At 40.6% G+C, this 18,029-nt stretch overlaps 1 protein-coding gene across 2 annotated transcripts in view; it reads right to left on the bottom strand.

Annotated features, from left to right (window-relative positions):
- Nucleotides 1-11,070, bottom strand: part of RGS7BP (regulator of G protein signaling 7 binding protein) — a 44,762-nt gene extending 33,692 nt beyond the window's left edge. The window contains exons 1-2 of one of the 2 annotated variants that reach the window (XM_075739443.1): nucleotides 10,388-11,070; nucleotides 7,529-7,695 (exon numbers count right to left, since the gene is read on the bottom strand). In XM_075739443.1, coding sequence (XP_075595558.1) covers nucleotides 7,529-7,695; nucleotides 10,388-10,546 — 326 coding nt within the window. In that variant the 5' untranslated portion in view covers nucleotides 10,547-11,070. The remainder of the gene's footprint in view (nucleotides 1-7,528; nucleotides 7,696-10,387) is intronic. The other variant, XM_075739444.1, reaches the window with a different exon arrangement.
- Nucleotides 11,071-18,029: the final 6,959 nt, after the last annotated feature.

Genomic DNA, 18,029 nt, shown 5'->3' on the forward strand with positions numbered 1-18,029 from the left:
GCTAAGCTCTTCCACTTTGTCAAAACTAAGTTACACTGTGTCACTGCAGATGTAGAACTTTCAGGCTTTTCAGAATTGCTGTTTTGGACATAGAGAAGTAAATGCTGAATTAAATTTTAGGTATGTTTGTCCTTTACTGAATCTGGCTTCCAGTTATGAAAGACAGGTCTATAAAGGGATATATTAATACCTTGTATCTTCACGTCCCAACTGCCTATTACAGCACAGTTCTAAAGACAGAGGTACAAAGGAGAATCGAGTCTGTAGAGGTTAGCTATTTTGAGAACTCTAGCTTTAGTAAGTAACCTTGTTTTCTCCTCCATTATTTGCTTTCTGAATTTGCCTATTAGAACTTGAGGTATCTGACTTAAATGATTTTTCTACTTGCAACTTAAAGTCGAGTAAACAGATATTATTCTCAACAACAGAACCACCTTAACTAAGTTCCACAGAAAATGGTCTTAGCTTGTTAGTGGCCCTTTCCATCATTTTAGTTGCACATGGCTTTTATAATTAGAGATTTTTTTGCAAAGGAACCTAGTAAGAACAATGTATGTGTGTCTTACCCTCCTGAGAAAGGAGTAAGCTATGGTATACCTATTGCACTATCATGTGCTATGTATGCTTTTGTTTGTCCATAAAGGCTGTGTTCACAAAATACCTGTTTCATAGAATCATAGAATGGTTTGGGTTGGAAGGGACCTTAAAGATCATCTAGTTCCAACCCCCCTGCCATGGCCAGGGACACCCTCCACTAGACCATGTTGCCGAAAGCCCCATCCAACCTGGCCTTGAACACTTCCAGGGATGGGGCATCCAAAACCTCTCTGGGCAACCTGTTCCAGTGCCTCACCACCCTCACAGTAAAGAATTTCTTTCTCACATCTAATCTAAATCAACCCTGCTTCAGCTTAAACCCATTACCCCTTGTCCTGTCACTATACTCCCTGATAAACAGTCCCTCACCATCTTTCCTGTAGGCCCCCTTCAGGTACTGGAAGGCCGCTGTAAGGTCTCCCCAGAACCTTCTCTTCTCCAGGCTGAACAACCCCAACTCTCTCAGCCTGTCCTCATAGGAGAGGTGCTCCAGCCCTCTGATCAGCTTTGTGGCCCTCCTCTGGACTCGCTCCAACAGCTCCATGTCTCTCCTGTACTGGGGCCCCCAGAGCTGGACGCAGTACTCCAGGTGGGGTCTCATGAGAGCGGAGTAGAGGGGCAGCATCACCTCCCTTGACCTGCTGGTATCTGAGCTTACTTCCCAAAACATTCCCATGTAGACCAGATCCCATTAGTCAAAAATGGGATTTGAGTCACTGGAACAGGTGCAGTCACTGGAACAGTCTCTGATACACAGTAGTAAGTCTGGAGTCACTTCACAACTGAGAAATCAGTGAAGATATGACAAACAAAGTGGAACAAACAGAGTCAGAATTTGCCCCTAGAATTTGATATGCTTAAAATCACAAGAAAATTGTAAACATTTAAGAAAGTTACAGTAAATGTTTACAGAAGCCAAATGTAAAGGTTGAGGGAAAATGAGATTTTATATTCTAAGAATGCTCAGTAATTAATTTGCTCCAGATCCTGAAAGCTGTTCTTTGGAGGGATACAAAGATCACCCTGACTGCTCATTTTGGACAGTCCCAGTTAAGTCATCAGGACAACTTGCTGAGTAAGGTACTGTTCAGTGACTGTAAGAACTGTGGGATCTGGCCTGCCACATTGGAACAACTTATCGAGATGATGTTAGTATACAGCTGTGAGTGCAAATGGGAATTTTTATATTTCCAGCATTTTTCAGAAGGCGACAATCTCAACATTTTGTACTTAGAGGATTTTTAAGGTCTTACTGTTTTAAATACTTGCAATATTTTGGACACCGCCCCCCCCATATGAATTCAGAGGGCATTGGGCTGTTGGTATTATCATGTATAAGAGTATTGATTCTTGCAGTGAATATTGACTGCTTTCTTTGTTTTCTTACATGTCATCATATTATTTTTAATATTTAATTATACTCTCATCAGGCCATATTCGAGGTTACCATGGTGTGACCTCTGTGAAGCACTTACCTTATTCTTAACTTTCATCTGGCTGTTGAAACAATGCTGACTGTAAATAAGGTAGGATATATGGGCAGTGCCTGTAATTCAGAGCTCCAGGGATCAACGTTAATATCACTCTCCCCAACTTTGACACATAAGTTAGAGGAGTACAATGGCAGTGATTGTAAAAGCATCTAGGGAGGCCAGAGATCTCCATACATGCTGCTTGACTGGTATCCAGCTTAGGCAGAGCTCTAATTTGTCGCTCTATCTGCTGGCATTACCTTGTTTTTGATTCGTGATGATAAAAATTCTTCCCTGTTCAGCTAAGTGCTGCTGTGTTTTCTTTCTGCTCAGCCATACTGCCTGCCAGCAGTCCTTTATTTAACATCTTAAGTTAAACAGTTAAAATGGTTTCTCTTATGTCTGTCTTAATGCAGTTTTCATTAAGTTATAAGCCTGAAGTCTCCTTTTCTTTTAATTTGTAAAATATTTTGTGGCAGTCTTTTTTGTCTGCTTGTGTGCTTTAGAAAGCAGGTAATAATTTTGAAGTGTCATAATTTGGGGAAAACTCAGACATTTTAATAAAACTTTGGCCACAGATGGGTGCCAGTAGAATGTTTCAACACAATGTAAGGAACTGATATAATATTAATTAGGTCTGAGAAATTACCTTCTATTGCTTGTTAAAAACATCAGAAATCTACTGTAGATTGCAAAGGAAAAAAAAGTAGAAATTAACCTAAAACTACATGCTTAAAGCAACATGATGGTAACATGACTGTGCACTGAATAACGACAGGAATGCAATCAGGATGTGATTTTCAGGTCTACTTCCTTAACTTTTCTTGAACTCAGGGGAAGTTACATTAACAACTGTTTTATAAAAGTGACAGGTGCACCTCAATGTCAAATAAGAAAACTTTATCTTGGAATTTGCCCAATGAGAAGATTTACAGTGACTTTTGTGACAGGCTGGAAGGGACATTTAGAACTAATCTAGTCCAACTCTCCTGCTCAAAGCAGTGTCAGCTAGAGCAGGTTACTAAGGACCATGTCAAGTTCTGAGTATTTCCAAGGATGAAGACTCCACAGCCTCCCAGGGCACGTATTCCAATATTCTACCAACCTTGCAGTAAAAAAAGGAGTTTTGAAAATGTTTAAATAAAATTTTCTGTATTTCAGTTTGTGCCTGCTGCCTGCTGTCCTATCACTGGATACCACTGAAAAGAGTCTGGCTGTGTCTTCTTTAAACTATCCTCTCAGATATTTTTTTGTACACATTGGTTAAGATCCTCTTCCAAGCCTTTTCTTCTCCCTGCTAAACAATCCCAGGTCTATCAGCCTCCCTTTGTATGTCAGATGTTGCATGCTCTTAATTGCCTTCATGTCCATTGACTAGACCTGCTCCAGTATGTCCCTTTCTCTTTTCTACTACGGAGCCCAGAACTGGACACAGTACTCCAGATGTGACCTCAACGGTGCTGAGTAGAAAGGAAGGATCAACTCCCTTATCTTGCTGGCAACACTTCCTAATGTATCACAGGAGGCTGTTGGCCCTCTTTGCCACAAGGGTACACTGCTGGTTCATGTTCGACTTGGTGCTCATCAGAAGCCCCTAAGGTCCTTTTCTGTAAAGCTGCTTTCCAGGTGGGTGGTTGTACTGGTGTATGGGTTCATTCCTCCTTAGATTCAGGACTTTGCAACACCAGTCTGAACAACAGAGGACAACCACTTTCAAAGCTATGTTCACACAGGTGTACATTGCCATGTATTCCTGCACTCCTCCAGTTTCATTTCATTTAAAAAAAAAAAAAAAGAAAAAAAAAGAAAAAAAAAAAGCCAGTGTCAACATATATATCAGACAGTCACAGACATACTGCCAGTTCAGGTTTCGGTGTGCCAAGTGCACACAGAAGTACTTGCATTATGTAAGCATATCAAGTGCTTCAGAATATGAAAGGGACATTTACAAAAGTGTGTACACAGTTGTGCAGACTTGTATCTTAAAATACAGTTCTGGCTTATCTTTCCGTTTACAACCCAGAGTTAATCGATTTCACCTATAAAGCTGGCTCTGTATTTGATGACTTCTAAAATATTGCCAGTCTTTATTAACCCATAAAGTGGACCCCCTTCCAAAATAGAGATCTGCACTTTTTTTTTGTCATCTTCCTATTGTTACAAGTATTTTTCCTTTCTTTTCCTTTGGATAAAAATCATGCTGACTCATGTTCTCGCTGCTTTATTTTCTCCAGTTTTGACCATGACATCTGATACTGCAAGGGTGCACAATGTAATTAATTTGAGAGACTTAATTTCTGATAATATAGCAAAAAATGTAATGAAAGGACCAAACCTTACTCACTTTCTTCAGAAGACAGTACATTAAAAATCACTAAGAATTTTCAGTACGAGTGTGGTGAGCAGGAATTGACCTGAAGTCCTGAGAAAACCATCAATGAAAGAGAGTTTACTTTGACTTGCATTCCTAAAAGATCATCAATCAGAACTAGGATATTTCAATTTAAATTGGTTTTATTTCTAATCTTTATTGCCTTATTGCCTTTATTATAGTGTTGGTAAACTCAGGTATGCATCTGCTCTTTGATAAAGTTTCACCTATTTCTACAAGAAAAATACATAAGAGAGCAAGTTAAGAAGAGGATGTGGAAGCTATGAAGCCCTATTAAGTTACAGATTGAATCTGAAATTTCCTTTCTCAATATTTTTTTTTTTTGTAAATTGATTTGTAACATTTTAAACACACTACAGTGTAAAGATGTAATTATTCATCCTCAGCATTTTCTGAGTAGAACGCCTTCATATTTAGAGAAATCCTACTCTGATGTCTATCTAATATTCCAGAACTGATATGCCAACGATCAAAGTTTTTTCCTCCTCATGACTTCTATCCCGTTCAGTTCCTAATGCATTATCTCCACCTCAGCATTTCTTTCCTTTCCCACAATTCCCAAATTTTCTTCCAGAGCTGCCTTTCTCAGTGCTAGTGGATCTGCTCCTGTTTCTTTCCTTCCAAGTCTTTGCACCTTTCATCTTTGTTACCTTCCCTAATCTTGTTGAATAGGCGAGTTAGGAAGGGAAATGGGTGCCTCTTCTAGCTGCCTGAATCAGGAGTGCGTTTAAGAGTCTCAAATCCTGATGTGTTCAAACAGGAAGCATGAAATCAAGCTGTCTGCTAATTTTGCGAGAAAGACATAAGCACAAACAAGATTAATGAGCTTAATATTGTCCTAGACAGTGATGCCAACTTCTTGAAAGAAACTCAGAGTGCCCTGCAACAGCTCAGGTCACTTAGAGACTAACTGAGCATTATTGATGACCTTAACTAATAGAATGTTGATATGTAATGAAATTTTATAGTCTAGTAACATAATTAGGTAATTGCTATTATTCTTTCTGGCTGGGAACGCATTGGCTTTCTTTAACAAGCTTTGGAAGACGGAATTGATTGTGTTACCCAGAAGTTTGCAGAGCGCAGTGATGTGCATTTTGAACTAAAACAGTGAACTAAATGAGCCTTTATGCCATCTGCTGACTACCAGTGGTTTCTGAGCAATATACTATCCTCCTGACTACTTAATACTGAGGATCATTTACTACATTCCTATCCCTAAATATTTTTCTTCCTGATACTTTTCTTTCCTACCAAATTACGTTCCCATTCCAGATCCTATGCCATATCGACTACATCGCTTGTCCTACTGAATTAAAGACTGAACCTCTGAGACTCTTTATTACTCCTCTCATTCTATTTCTTTTCTACACTGAATCCTTGCTGCACCTTCATCTCACATCTTTCCTTACATATACACCAAACAAGTTAAGTTGGCTCATCTGGCTTTCCTCAGCTGTAGGAGGGTGAGGATGTGAAGCACATCTTGTAAAATGTCTGTCAAACCAAACAAGTAATTTCCAGAGGGTTTCTAACACCTACCAGTTGTTATGGATATCACATTATTATCACAGTTATTTAAAATAGTTTTAGATTAGCTAAATGTCAATCTCGCAGCAACTGCACAACCTTCAGGACATCTTTGTGTATATGACAGACTCCCAACTGTGAAATGATTACTTAAAAAACCTCCATACTTCTAAATGAGCATGTATTGATGATTTTCTTTATGGGAAAAAAAAAGATAAAAATATCCAAGTTAGGTTCTGCTATTCAGATGTATTATTTTGGTTTGTATTAGTCTCTCTTTTGAGTCTGAAAGTGCACAAGATCCATTTCACTACTGTTCACTTCCACATTTTCAGTGCTACAGTGTTGAGGTAGTGTACACTGGTTAAGAAGAACAGTATCTTTTCATTGGTTGGTTGGTTTGTTTGGTTTTTTTTTAAATTCTCATGGAATAACTTAAAAGCCTGTATGTAGCTTGAGGAACAAATCAGAGGTTGTAGTATCAACTTAAGAGTCTGCACAAAATCACAGCTGAAAATGTGGACAGTTCTACTAAAACGACCAACCACTGTTTTCTTCTGCTTAGTCTCTTAGTGTGGTCTTTTCTCTTTACACACTAAACCTACGACAGATTTCTCATTTGCATTACAGTAATGAAAAACCTTCAGAAGGGATTAGAAGGTAGAGCTGCAAAACAAGCAAGCTTTTTACCAGTGGCACACAATGGTTTAGGGTGGATAAAGCAGGTGCAGGAAGTTCTGACAAAGTGTGGTCAGAGCGACATGATCCAGGAGGTACATATGTTAATATAAATGGCCCAGTCACCATACTGGGAAGAACCCATAAATAATTAGACTTTATGTAAGCAGCATGAATTCATGTTTTGTGAGATACAACTATTTATCCTGTTTTATCTTGTACTGAGGCACAGTCTCAAGTGTGTGACGATACATTCTGTCACCGTGAATAGGAATGTATATAATGTAATACACTAAATCCATCAAAGACAAAATGAATATGCTGGCAAAGCTTCAATCCTCATTGCGACACAAATAAGGATTTAAAAACATGTAGAATGTAAATAGAAGTTTTCACAATAGGATTTGTATTTCCACCCCCCCGATGTAATTTTCACCTAATTTTTTTCCCTCTGATTTTGCTAAGTCTCTAGCTGAGCTGTGCTAGTTGTCTCTAACTGTTCAATTACGTATACCCAATGAAGGACTGGGGAGAAAGCTATTGCTGTTTCACCCTTGAAAGGCAAGGCTTCTCCCTTGATCTTTTTAAGCTGTTTAGTGATACAGAGTAAAATCCTGTTCATCTTACATAAAAGCAGCCAGTGAAATCAGTATGATACCATCTTGGTAAGGGGACCAGGATCTGACCCAAAATTTCACTATCACAAGGACATGAACATTCTGTAGAATTTGTGGTCATACATCTCTATGCCTAAAACAGAAAAACAAGTTAATGCTTTCGCTGAAAGTTTCCATAATGTAGTATTTAGCAAAGATGTGCATATGAATACAGCTTTAATTAAACATAAGTAGACTCCTACCCAGAAATTGCTGCTAGTTTTTGATGAGCCTGATGGGCCACCTCACATCCTCGGGTTCGAGTTTTGTGCATTTCCACATGCAGAGATGGACAGGTGACCGAGACATCCCCAATGGAAATGACGAGCTCCCGATATAGAGCCACCTGGGTATTGAACTCCTGGACAAGCTGAAAAACAAAGAGGACTTACATGAGATGTTTAACTACACTGATAAAAACAATGAAGTTTTTCAAAACATGCCAGATGTAGAGCTTGTTCCTGCTCCCAATTTCATGGCATACAGGATCAAGTGCCCAAGATTTAGTAAATGACTCTGTGTCAGCTGCCTCTTCTGTGAGCTATAAATGTTCATTTGCAGTAGAGTAGTGTTTCTGCTTTTAATCTCTGAAAGTGTTTGAGTTATTAGTCTTAAATATTTAGCAGACAAAAAAACCAGCTGTTTTACTAGTATCATGAGGTTATTTTTTGCTATCATAAAAGACAAAAATATCTCCAGAAATTATTGCCTTTGCTCCTCCTGCTTCCTGATTAACAGCACATTTAGGGATTGGAATGTAGCATTTGCTTTTACACTGGCAATTTTGCTAATTTATTTTGTAATGATTTCTGTTCTGTCACTGGCCTCTAACCCAGATTTCAGACTCAAAATTGATCTGAAGTTATTGGCTGAGAAGATGTACCAGATAGGCACTTTTCAGTTAGGATTCTAGAAAACACTTTTTCCGGGGGGGGGGGGGGGGGGGGGCAGGGGGGAAGTCAAAGGAGTAGATAAACACTTCAGCCTTTACAGAAATCTAATATCCAGCAGATACACACTATATGCACTATTGGATAAATGGGTAACTTTTACAGTGATGGAATGATCATTATTGTTTAGTTCCACTGATCACGTACGTGGGATTATATTTTAAGGAAACCAAGCATTTGCTGTCTTGTGAAAGCACATCAGACCATTTGCGGCACATGGTGGCGGGGGTGGAAGGCAAGGAGCAACAGAACAGAATATTTATTTATCTGTGTTTTGCTAATTTGACCTCAATTTCCAAACTACATAAAAACAGACAAGAGTAACTGCTCATAATTCTGCAGCCATCATTACCACCAGGAGTTCAACATATCCCAACACACAAGCATGCTGAAAACCTGGATTTTATCAGCTCTACCAAATTTTAAAGTCAAGCCCTCAAATCCTCATACTTGGAAAATAAATGAGTCACTTCTCCTGCAGTATTACATTCTGACTTCTCGTGCATCCTACTGTAATTGTGTAACTGAGAACTAGTATCAGGACCCATTTTTTGGCCATGCTTTCTTAAATTTCATTTTGAGTAGCAAATAGATTTCTCTGCCTGTGGAGCAGCAAAACAGTACCAGTGTGTTCCAGTACATCTGCACCCTCCCACCCCTAAGCCCCAAACAAAACCAAAAGCACACACCAAACAAAGCCCCAGGCATAATTTTTGCTAAACCTGGCTTCAACTCTTTCATTCCATGGCTTAAGACAATGCATGAAAGCAATGGAGAGAAAAAAAAAAAGTATTACGTGGTGTCATAGTGTAATTATTCTGCATTAAGAAAAAAAGTGTCTCACCCTGCAACTGGTAACTGGTTGCACCAGACAGATTTTGCCAGTTCTCACCTGACATCTCCTGTCTTAACAGAGGACATATTCAGCCACCTCAGCATTGCCAAGGAAAACAAAACTACACTGATGTTGCAGTAATGAGACAGAGAACAAGAAAAAAAAATACTGGCTTTTATGTCCTGAATCTTACTGCATCTTGACAACCCATCTGTAAACCATATTTTATTTCTAATCAGTGAATTCTACAAAGCTAGCACTTCTGTTTATTCTAACCATATTATGCTGTCGGGTATGAGAAAAAAGGCAGGACCCAGTAGGATCCACTTGTTGGGTATATTTATAGAGACACTGTGGCAGCTTTTGTTCCTTGGTGCACTGGGAGTTGCTCCCAATTTTGAAGTATCAGAGTGGATATCTGCCAGCACAGTTTGCAGTATTAGAGGAAAAAACCTGCCAGAATCCAGCAGAAGTAGCAGGTGCATTTCCAATGCTACTGGATAGATTTTTCAAGCAAAGTAGCAGCAAGTTTGTTTTCTATTTCTGTCATTGGTTAAAGGAGCAAACTTGGGGCCCAAAGTCCACCTGACTGTACCTCAAGGAGCCAGACGGGGTTATGTGGTGCTGGTTTGAAGGGAAGTGTTGGGATCCAAGCATTTTGAACATCAACAGAGAAAAATGTCATACCGTAATGTGACAGTCCAAAAATAACATGGATGCAGGTGCTTGACCTGAGGTTTTACAGTTGCAACCAGCTACTCCGGAGAGACTGGAAACAGGTACCACGTATGTCAGTGACAGAATTTCAGGGCCTCAAATTCTGAGTCCTGTTATAGAAGGATTTTAGGGCAAGAGAGTGGTTGCGGCACAAGACAGCAGGCAGAAAGTGCAGTGATGCAGTGGAGGCAACTATTTACCTATATAGGCTTCAGTGAGTGCAAGTCTGGGGACAGATTTGGCCGGATGTGGCAAAAAGCAACTCCAGCTGCTTGGCCGCGCCGCGCCAGCGGCGTGTGCTGAGGCTCCGGTGCCTGCCCTGACTGTCCCGCAGCACCCAGCCGGCTCCCCACGGGTCTTGTTTTCCCTCCCCTCTGGCGTTTTTGAACCGCTACGAGTTAGGCTACAGGGCAGCACCCCCGACGGGGACTGCAGTTTTAAAAATAGTGCAACTGCACGTGATGGGAATAGGCAAGCTGGCGGGAGGAGCGGCACCGCCGCCAGCGACGAGAACACTGGGAAAAGGTAAAAATTAAGGCAAGCCCATTTGTGGTACCCACCGTCTTGCAGTCATCCAGGGCTCTCTGGCTCTGGTAGGCGCTCTCGGAGCCGCTGCCCCGGCGTTCACTGTCGCGGCCGTGCGGCGAGGTCTTGCTGCCCTGGAAGATGGAGGCGGCGGAGCGGGGGCGCTTCCTGCGCCCGCTCGGTGCAGAGATCATGCACACGCATCCGCCGCGCGGAGCCGCCCGCCGCGCGGGGCCCCGCGGGCGCGGGCAGCGCCTCTCCCCCCCCCGCCGCCGCCGCCGCCTCCGCCCCGAGGAGGGGTGCGGGCCCGCGCCGCTCGTCGCGTCGGTGCGGCCGGGACCGCGCCGATCACGGCAGCGAGCGTGGGTGCTATGGGTGATAGCCTGGAGCCTGCGGGAGAGCCCGGGGAGCGCCCTGCAGCATCGTCTCCGCTACCGCGGGGAGAGGCGGAGGGACTGGTTCCTTCCCTCCTTCAGAAGCATGTCAGTCCCTGCGGAACCGCCCCGCCGGTGGCATGCTCTGCCGTCCTCCTCGCAGCCGGTGGGGGAGCGAGCGCGGCCGTGCCCGGCGGAGAAGGGCTCCCATCCAGCGGTTGCCGAAACCTGTCCGAAGCCCCCGCGGGGAGCTCGCCCCGCCGCGCCACTACGGGCTCCCCCGCGGCGGGTCTCTGTGGAGCGCCGGCATGGAGCCGCTCCGAAGGGCCAGTGGGGCTGCGGGGCCCGGCAGGATAAAGTCGTCAACAGCGCGCCGCCCCCACAGGGCGGGAAAGTGAGCGGCAGCCGCCCCCCGGGTCTCACCGCCCCCCCGCCCGCCAGCGGCGGTGCATCGTTCGCCCGCCCGGCAGCCCGCCGCGGGAGGCGGGTCAGCGCCGGGGCGAAGCGCCCTCCCGGTGCGTGCCCCAGGGAGGAGCCGGGCAGTTCCCTTCGGGTGGCCGCAGCCTCAGCGGGAGCCGGCCCCGGGCCGCCGGGGCAGTTTTCCTACGGGCGTTAGGACGTCGCCCGTCCAGCTTTTGCCGAAGTTGGTACTAATCTTCCAGAAGCTTACTTGGAAAATATTTTTCTGTTGAACAAAGACTTGGTTCACTGCTCAAGTTTCTTTTCTTTCACTAAAAAAGTCTTATTTTGGGGGTCTAAGAAAAACGTTTGGGGGGTGTGATGCAACTACGCTGTACATTGTATTTGTTCATCGTAGAAAAGATTAAATGATAATCGATTGGAGAAATTATTTCCTCTGTGCTCCAGTATGACAGTGCAGCTGCAGTTCACCAGGCTGATGCTCGCAGTTTCTCCAGGCCTTGGGGAGCAGACCTTCCAATGGAGCCGGCTGTGGGGCTGTGACCACACTTTGTCCGCAGCCGCTTTCCGGGGGTGAGCTGGTTTGGGCCACCTTCAGCTCCAGGCTGGTCCTATTCCTTTCTGTAGCCAGGTAGCTATGGCTCTTCAGCTCACTTCTGGTATAATTTTATTTCTTCAGGACTTTGTTTTTTTTTTTTATGTTTCAATAATGTTCTTGATACCAAAAGAGCACCAAACACATCATGCACAGAAACCCAGCCCTGTAAAGGAGCTTGAATATGCCAGCAACGGCTCTCTGGCATGAGGGTCCCTTTTCAGGTTGTGCTGAGCATTAATGTAACACAGACACCTTGGTATCTGCCTGAGTCCAGACATTGCCTATTACTGTATTTTGAAACTCTTTTTAGACATTTCCTGCTATTTTCCCAGAAAGAGGAGCTATTGGTTGGTTGTTAGTGTTGATGGGTTTGCAGCGCTTACAAGCACTGCCATCACTTTAGGTAAAGCTAAACCGACCTTGTAATTATACTGTTAACCGTTGTAAACAAACTACGAGATCTTCAGCATCCAGAGCAGAAAGAACTTGCACTTTGCAAGTGCTATTTTAAGGATACCTTTTTTTTTTTTTTTGTAGTAAACTTAATTCTATTTCTCATAGGAAATAAATGCTTGAATTTGGCCAGAAACATTGAGCCAGGACATCATATTGCTTCCATATACAGACAAACCATTACCTAATGACAAGGAAAATATTTTAATAGCATCAAAGAGCAAAATAAACACATCTTTTCCTCACGTCTATATAGAACAAAACATATATATTTTTAAGGGGAAATTAAAACTTTGTACTAAGCCACATTAATGCTAGTGTTTTAATAGTTGCTCATGTATTATTTTAGTCCTATGTTCTAGTCTCATTTCAGTCTATTTCAGGTCTTATGAAGAGCTACTGTAATAGCAATAATGAAATAATACTAATACTAAACCCAACAACAATGACAGTAAGTCTACCACAGAGTGCAGTGTGTTTGCTTGTACACGGCTGAAGTTCTCTTCTCTTTAAGTTAATGCTAGAAGTCCCAGAATTTAGTTCCTGGTGATATATCTGCCCTGTATAAAGCTGAGTCACAGCTGAGTTTTGCCTTTCAGCCAACATCTGGAACAGTTTTGAAGTCCCAGTGACTTACAGCGTGTTCATTCCTGATTCTTTGTATCTTGAGTATGTCCACATTTGGAAGTGGATCTGACAATTCTTTCCGTAACTTATAAGACCACATGTTTTCATAATTCTTACATCTGACCTCTGAAATCGCCGTGGAACATGATGAATTTGATGGCACGCCAGGATTATGTTGGAGAAGCAGGAGTGACAGGGAACAAGCCACTCCGGGATGCATAAGAAACAATGATTTTTATAGGCATCCCAGTTCTCGGGCTGGGGAAAAGAGCTCCCAGCTAAGCCACCAAATACTGTCACTGGGCAGGCAATGGGAGCAGTAAGACTAAGTTTGAAAATATGTATCACCAGGAAACAAAATGCTCTCTTGAGAAAACAGAGGTATATATGTTGCAACGTTTCCTGAAAAGAGAGAGACATTCTTTACTCTTGTCTGAACTAGAGTTCCTGTCGCAAATGGCCTTATTCTAGCTGTGTCTCCTGATGTTTAATGGATTGCAACAACCAGGGGCTTGTTGCTCACTCCCACAGCATCCTTTCAAGACCATAGGTAGATGACCTTGAAATAAGTTCAGAGAGTACTTGGCCTGTTACATAGCCAAAGTCTTCAGCAACGCCACAGCTAGTAATAAAATAAAAGTAAATATGTCGGCTTTGCTATACCTAGCCTATATTGCAAATCTAAAAAATGAACTGAGATGAACTTTTTACTTGGGAGTCTCTCTTGTTCTATTTTGTTGTAATCTTTGTCTAATCCATTCATTTCTCTGGTCGTTGGCTTCTGGTAATATTTCCCAAGGGTGAGTAGAATGTAATGGACTAGATAAGTTATGAAAGAGACACTGATTAGCTGAGAAATGTGAGAAGATGCTTTGGACAAAAAAGGGGGAAAAAAAAAAAATGATAAAGAGGCAAAGGAATAGAGAAGGCAAAAAGGCCATTGCTGTTTCTGTTGAAAGAGATAGAGAGAGAGAAGAGGAAACCAAGAAACAGGTACTGAAGAAAATAAAGTAATTCTGTATGATCTCCTTAGGACAGAAAAAAAAAAGTTCTAAAATTACATTGAAAATGAAAACCTAAGAATAACAGCAGAGATTTTTTTTTTCACATTTCTTTATAATATTTTTTTTACAGAAAGTGAACTGACTATATTTCTAACTAAATATGGTACATTTTAAACAGAACACAAATTTATTCCCTTAAAATACAGGGTCAGATCAGTGTCTGGAGGTAAAGCGCTCAATTTTTGTACCAGGCTTTGCGTGGCGTAAAACTGTCTAACTCTCATAAAAAACAATGTAATAATGCATTTGAGAATTACAGCTTCAATGGCCATTTCTTCTTTATTAATCATTTCCCATACACTGGGAAGCTGGGGAAAGGAGCACCACAGGAGGCACTATTCTGGTCTGATTTTATAAATAAGTCTTTTATGTATCCAAGGTGTTAATCTTCCTGACTTCAGAGATGCTCCATCAGTGGCAGCTCCCTGCACCCTTTCTCCTTAGCCTGTGCTCAGTGCAGGGCTTACCAAGTCAAATAATTTTGTTCCAAAGATTGAACATTAGTATATTTTTAGTGTCTGTTAGTCTAAAACCAACATATAGAAAAATATTATACTTAAGTCTCTTTAGAAGCCAATACAGCATCTTTGACCCTAAATAAAGTAATCAAGTCTTTTTTTTTTTTTTTTAAAAAAAGGTCTAAAAATAATTTGCATAGATATCCCTCAAAACAAAGACATCCCTGTCCTGTGCAATTTTTAGCCACAGTTCAATAAAGACTAGCAATATATTAGATGAGATTCTAAAGAAAACAGGACCATTTTTCTAAGTTGTCTTGTGTCACTCTCAACTATTTCCAAGTTTACTTTGTAAACTAATGTCCACACAGTGTATTAGCAGTGGAGATACTGAGGAAGAAGCTTATTTTGCTTGCAGTCACTGGAAGTTTTAAAGAAGTGCAGTCATTAGTGAGTCTGCCTGTAGCTGTCAGCCCAGTACAGGCATATTGGTCCTGGTTATGAATGCATGAAACAACATGCTTAAGCTAGCAAAAATGTCAAAATGGCTCAGTCTGCTTTACTTGCTTTCTCTGTAAGTGTTGCAAAAGACTCTTTGTGACACTTAAGTCATGTCCTGAGGATCCTAGAGATTATTGTGTTGAGAATTTTGGCACTTAAGAACTGTTGTATTCCTTAAATCAGAGAATGAAAGCAATTCTAAATCAGATAATCTGGGACATGTTCCTACCTTCTCTATTTCTTTTACAACATGTATTTACAAATGTAATTCCAGCATGAATTTATATGGCAATACCTGTGGGAGCACTTGGGTAGCAAGACAACTGTTTCAAATTCAGCCAGATTTGCACAACACGATATAGGATTTAATGAGAAGGAGATCTAAGAAAATGGCCCATACAACCAGATTTTTTTTTTTTTACTTTCACCTCTGTGATTTTTTTTAAACATAATATCATTACTGAAATAATGCTAATGCTATCAACACCTCTGTTATTATGAGAAAAAAACCAAATGCCTACTTTTAAAAAAATAAACATTGCCATATAAAATCTTCAAACTACAGAAATTAAGAATTATTTCTGAAAAGAAGAAGACCAACATAAATTTCTCATTGTGAAAGTATCAGTGGAATAATTTACCTTTAGCTCTAGTGTAGTCAATAAAATACAGAATGATTGTAATAAATAAATACAAATTTGCCTTAAGATATATTTTTTATGTTAGAAAATCTGGCATAAAAACAAAGCCACACAATGAATGGAGGACAAAAAAGACCACTAATAAATCTTCCAGTTAATGCCTGTAAAAAAGCCAAGAAAAATGATCTTTAAGGTCATAAAGCACAAACTGAAAATAATTTAAAAATACTTACAAGGACTAACAATTGAAAGCTAAGTTTTATGTTATTTTTAAAATTTCTTATGAATCACAAGTCCCATGACAAATTTCATAAATGACTGGGTAGTAAAATATTAGAAGAAAATCTTACACATAATAAATCTGTACATTATTTATGTAACAGTGAAGATTAAACTCTTAAAAGAAAGTATTACTATTATTAAAAGAATAGGAACAGCTATGGAAAAGAAAACACCGCAGATTTGTGAGGAGCTGTAAGACAGAGGACTGAGACAATACAACTCTAGCCAAATGGATGTTTAAGAAATTAACATATATAGAACTATCAGTGCTTTGCTACTTAGAAAAATGCAATGTTTGGCATGTAGTGGTTTGGATACTGATTAATGGATTTATGGGAGAAATATGGGGGGGTTGTGTTTTTATATTAAATGTTTAAATGGCAGTTCTCTGTGTATTCAGGGAACATATACTTAATTCAAAAAAACAAGTATGGTCTTTTGAGAATCTGAAAATAACTCATAAATACCAAAACCAAATAATCTTCACCCTCCTCCCCTCCTTACTCCTACAGGAAAAATGCCTGGACCAATACATAAGCCCTCCATGACATCTTCAGGAACATGTTAAAAAGTCACATGCTTTATAGAAGTGGAATAGATGGCAAAATTTGTAGCCATTATAATGTCCATGGTCATTCCGTAGACCCATGTGGTTATTAGAAATAGAAGTGCTATACAAAACTTCTGGTTTAGTCAGTATGAGAAATGGTTTGCCACGGTGTCTATACTGTCTCCTAGTCACATGGGTCCAGCATAAACTGTAACAACTGGAGGAATCTTGCTAACACATTTTTAAAGAAAGGTTATTTTTACAATATTTTGGCTGTTCTCTTTTGAGATTTTTTTTTTAAAAAAACACATGTCCAGTAACATTTAAAGAAGGAGAAATATTTTCACATTTCAAAAGCAAGTCAAGGATAGTAAAACTTCACTACAGTATCTAATGTAAATACAGCACAAGAATTATGCTATTACAAGGAATAATCCAAATACAACTCTAAGAGCTAGTGACCTAGTGAAAATCTGGAAACAAAATCAGACTGAACACAGGCTTAGTCAGTTTGACGAAATTTTGTTTGTGTTACAAGAAGATGAGAACACAACTGAAAATTAGTAAACTCCTTGGAGGCAGCAGTACTCTTGAAACCTCTTCTGTTTGCCTTGTGAATTTGGCCTTTGTGAAAAAGCCTTCACTGGCTACTTTATGTCTCCTCACTTCTGCGTGCCCTGATAAATATTCACTATCTACATATTTGAAAGAGATACTGTAGCCCTCCAAAACAAACTTTGACTTCAGTTTCAGTTATTCTGTTGTTGCACATTTCTGTTAAATGGTACTAAGAGATACAGCATTGATTTTTGAAATTATCATTACTTCACTTTGAAATTAATGTTTTATTGAAATGAACAGGACGTCCTTTTATGAGCTATTGCCTGGACTGTTACCCTGCAGGTTCAATACATTTTCACATTTGAAAGATTATTTTAATAACCACATTTTCATTTTTTCTTTAAATAAAGCTTAAATCACAGGGAAAATGATGTGGTTTCCATGTAAGTGTCATTACAGCACACCACAAACAATGACTTAATCTACTTTTGGTACATGGCAAAGTGCAGCATTTTTACATGAAAGTGCATTGTGGGTTGAATCAAATGATCAGTGATTTCAGTGCAGAAATCTGAGCTCTTATTCTGCCTTACAAGTTTTTTAGTCTTGTGGCTCTGAGTAACCGCACTGAAATCAAGCCATCCTTAACATCTTTTTCCTACAGGAAAGATGGTGAGGGACTGTTTATCAGGGAGTGTAGTGACAGGACAAGGGGTAATGGGTTTAAGCTGAAGGAGGGTCGATTTAGATTAGATGTTAGGCAGAAATTCTTTACTGTGAGGGTGGTGAGGCACTGGAACAGGTTGCCCAGAGAGGTTGTGGAGGCCCCATCCCTGGAAGTGTTTAAGACCAGGTTGGATGGGGCTTTGGGCAACGTGGTCTAGTGGAGGGTGTCCCTGCCCATGGCAGGGGGGTTGGAACTAGATGATCTTTAAGGTCCCTTCCAACCCAAACCAATCTGTGATTCTATGATTCTATGATTAATAGAAACATATACTGCCAAGTGCCTTTGTAATATTTATCCTTAATCAGTTATCAACCTGCTTTCACCAAGCTCATCAACCTACTAAATTAACTTTTTTTTTTAAAAAAAAAATTCATGGGTATAATTTTCAACTCAAAACAAAGCAAACAGAAACTGTAATTAT

This window comes from Balearica regulorum, chromosome Z (assembly GCF_011004875.1).
Source record: "Balearica regulorum gibbericeps isolate bBalReg1 chromosome Z, bBalReg1.pri, whole genome shotgun sequence".
Taxonomy (NCBI): domain Eukaryota; kingdom Metazoa; phylum Chordata; class Aves; order Gruiformes; family Gruidae; genus Balearica; species Balearica regulorum.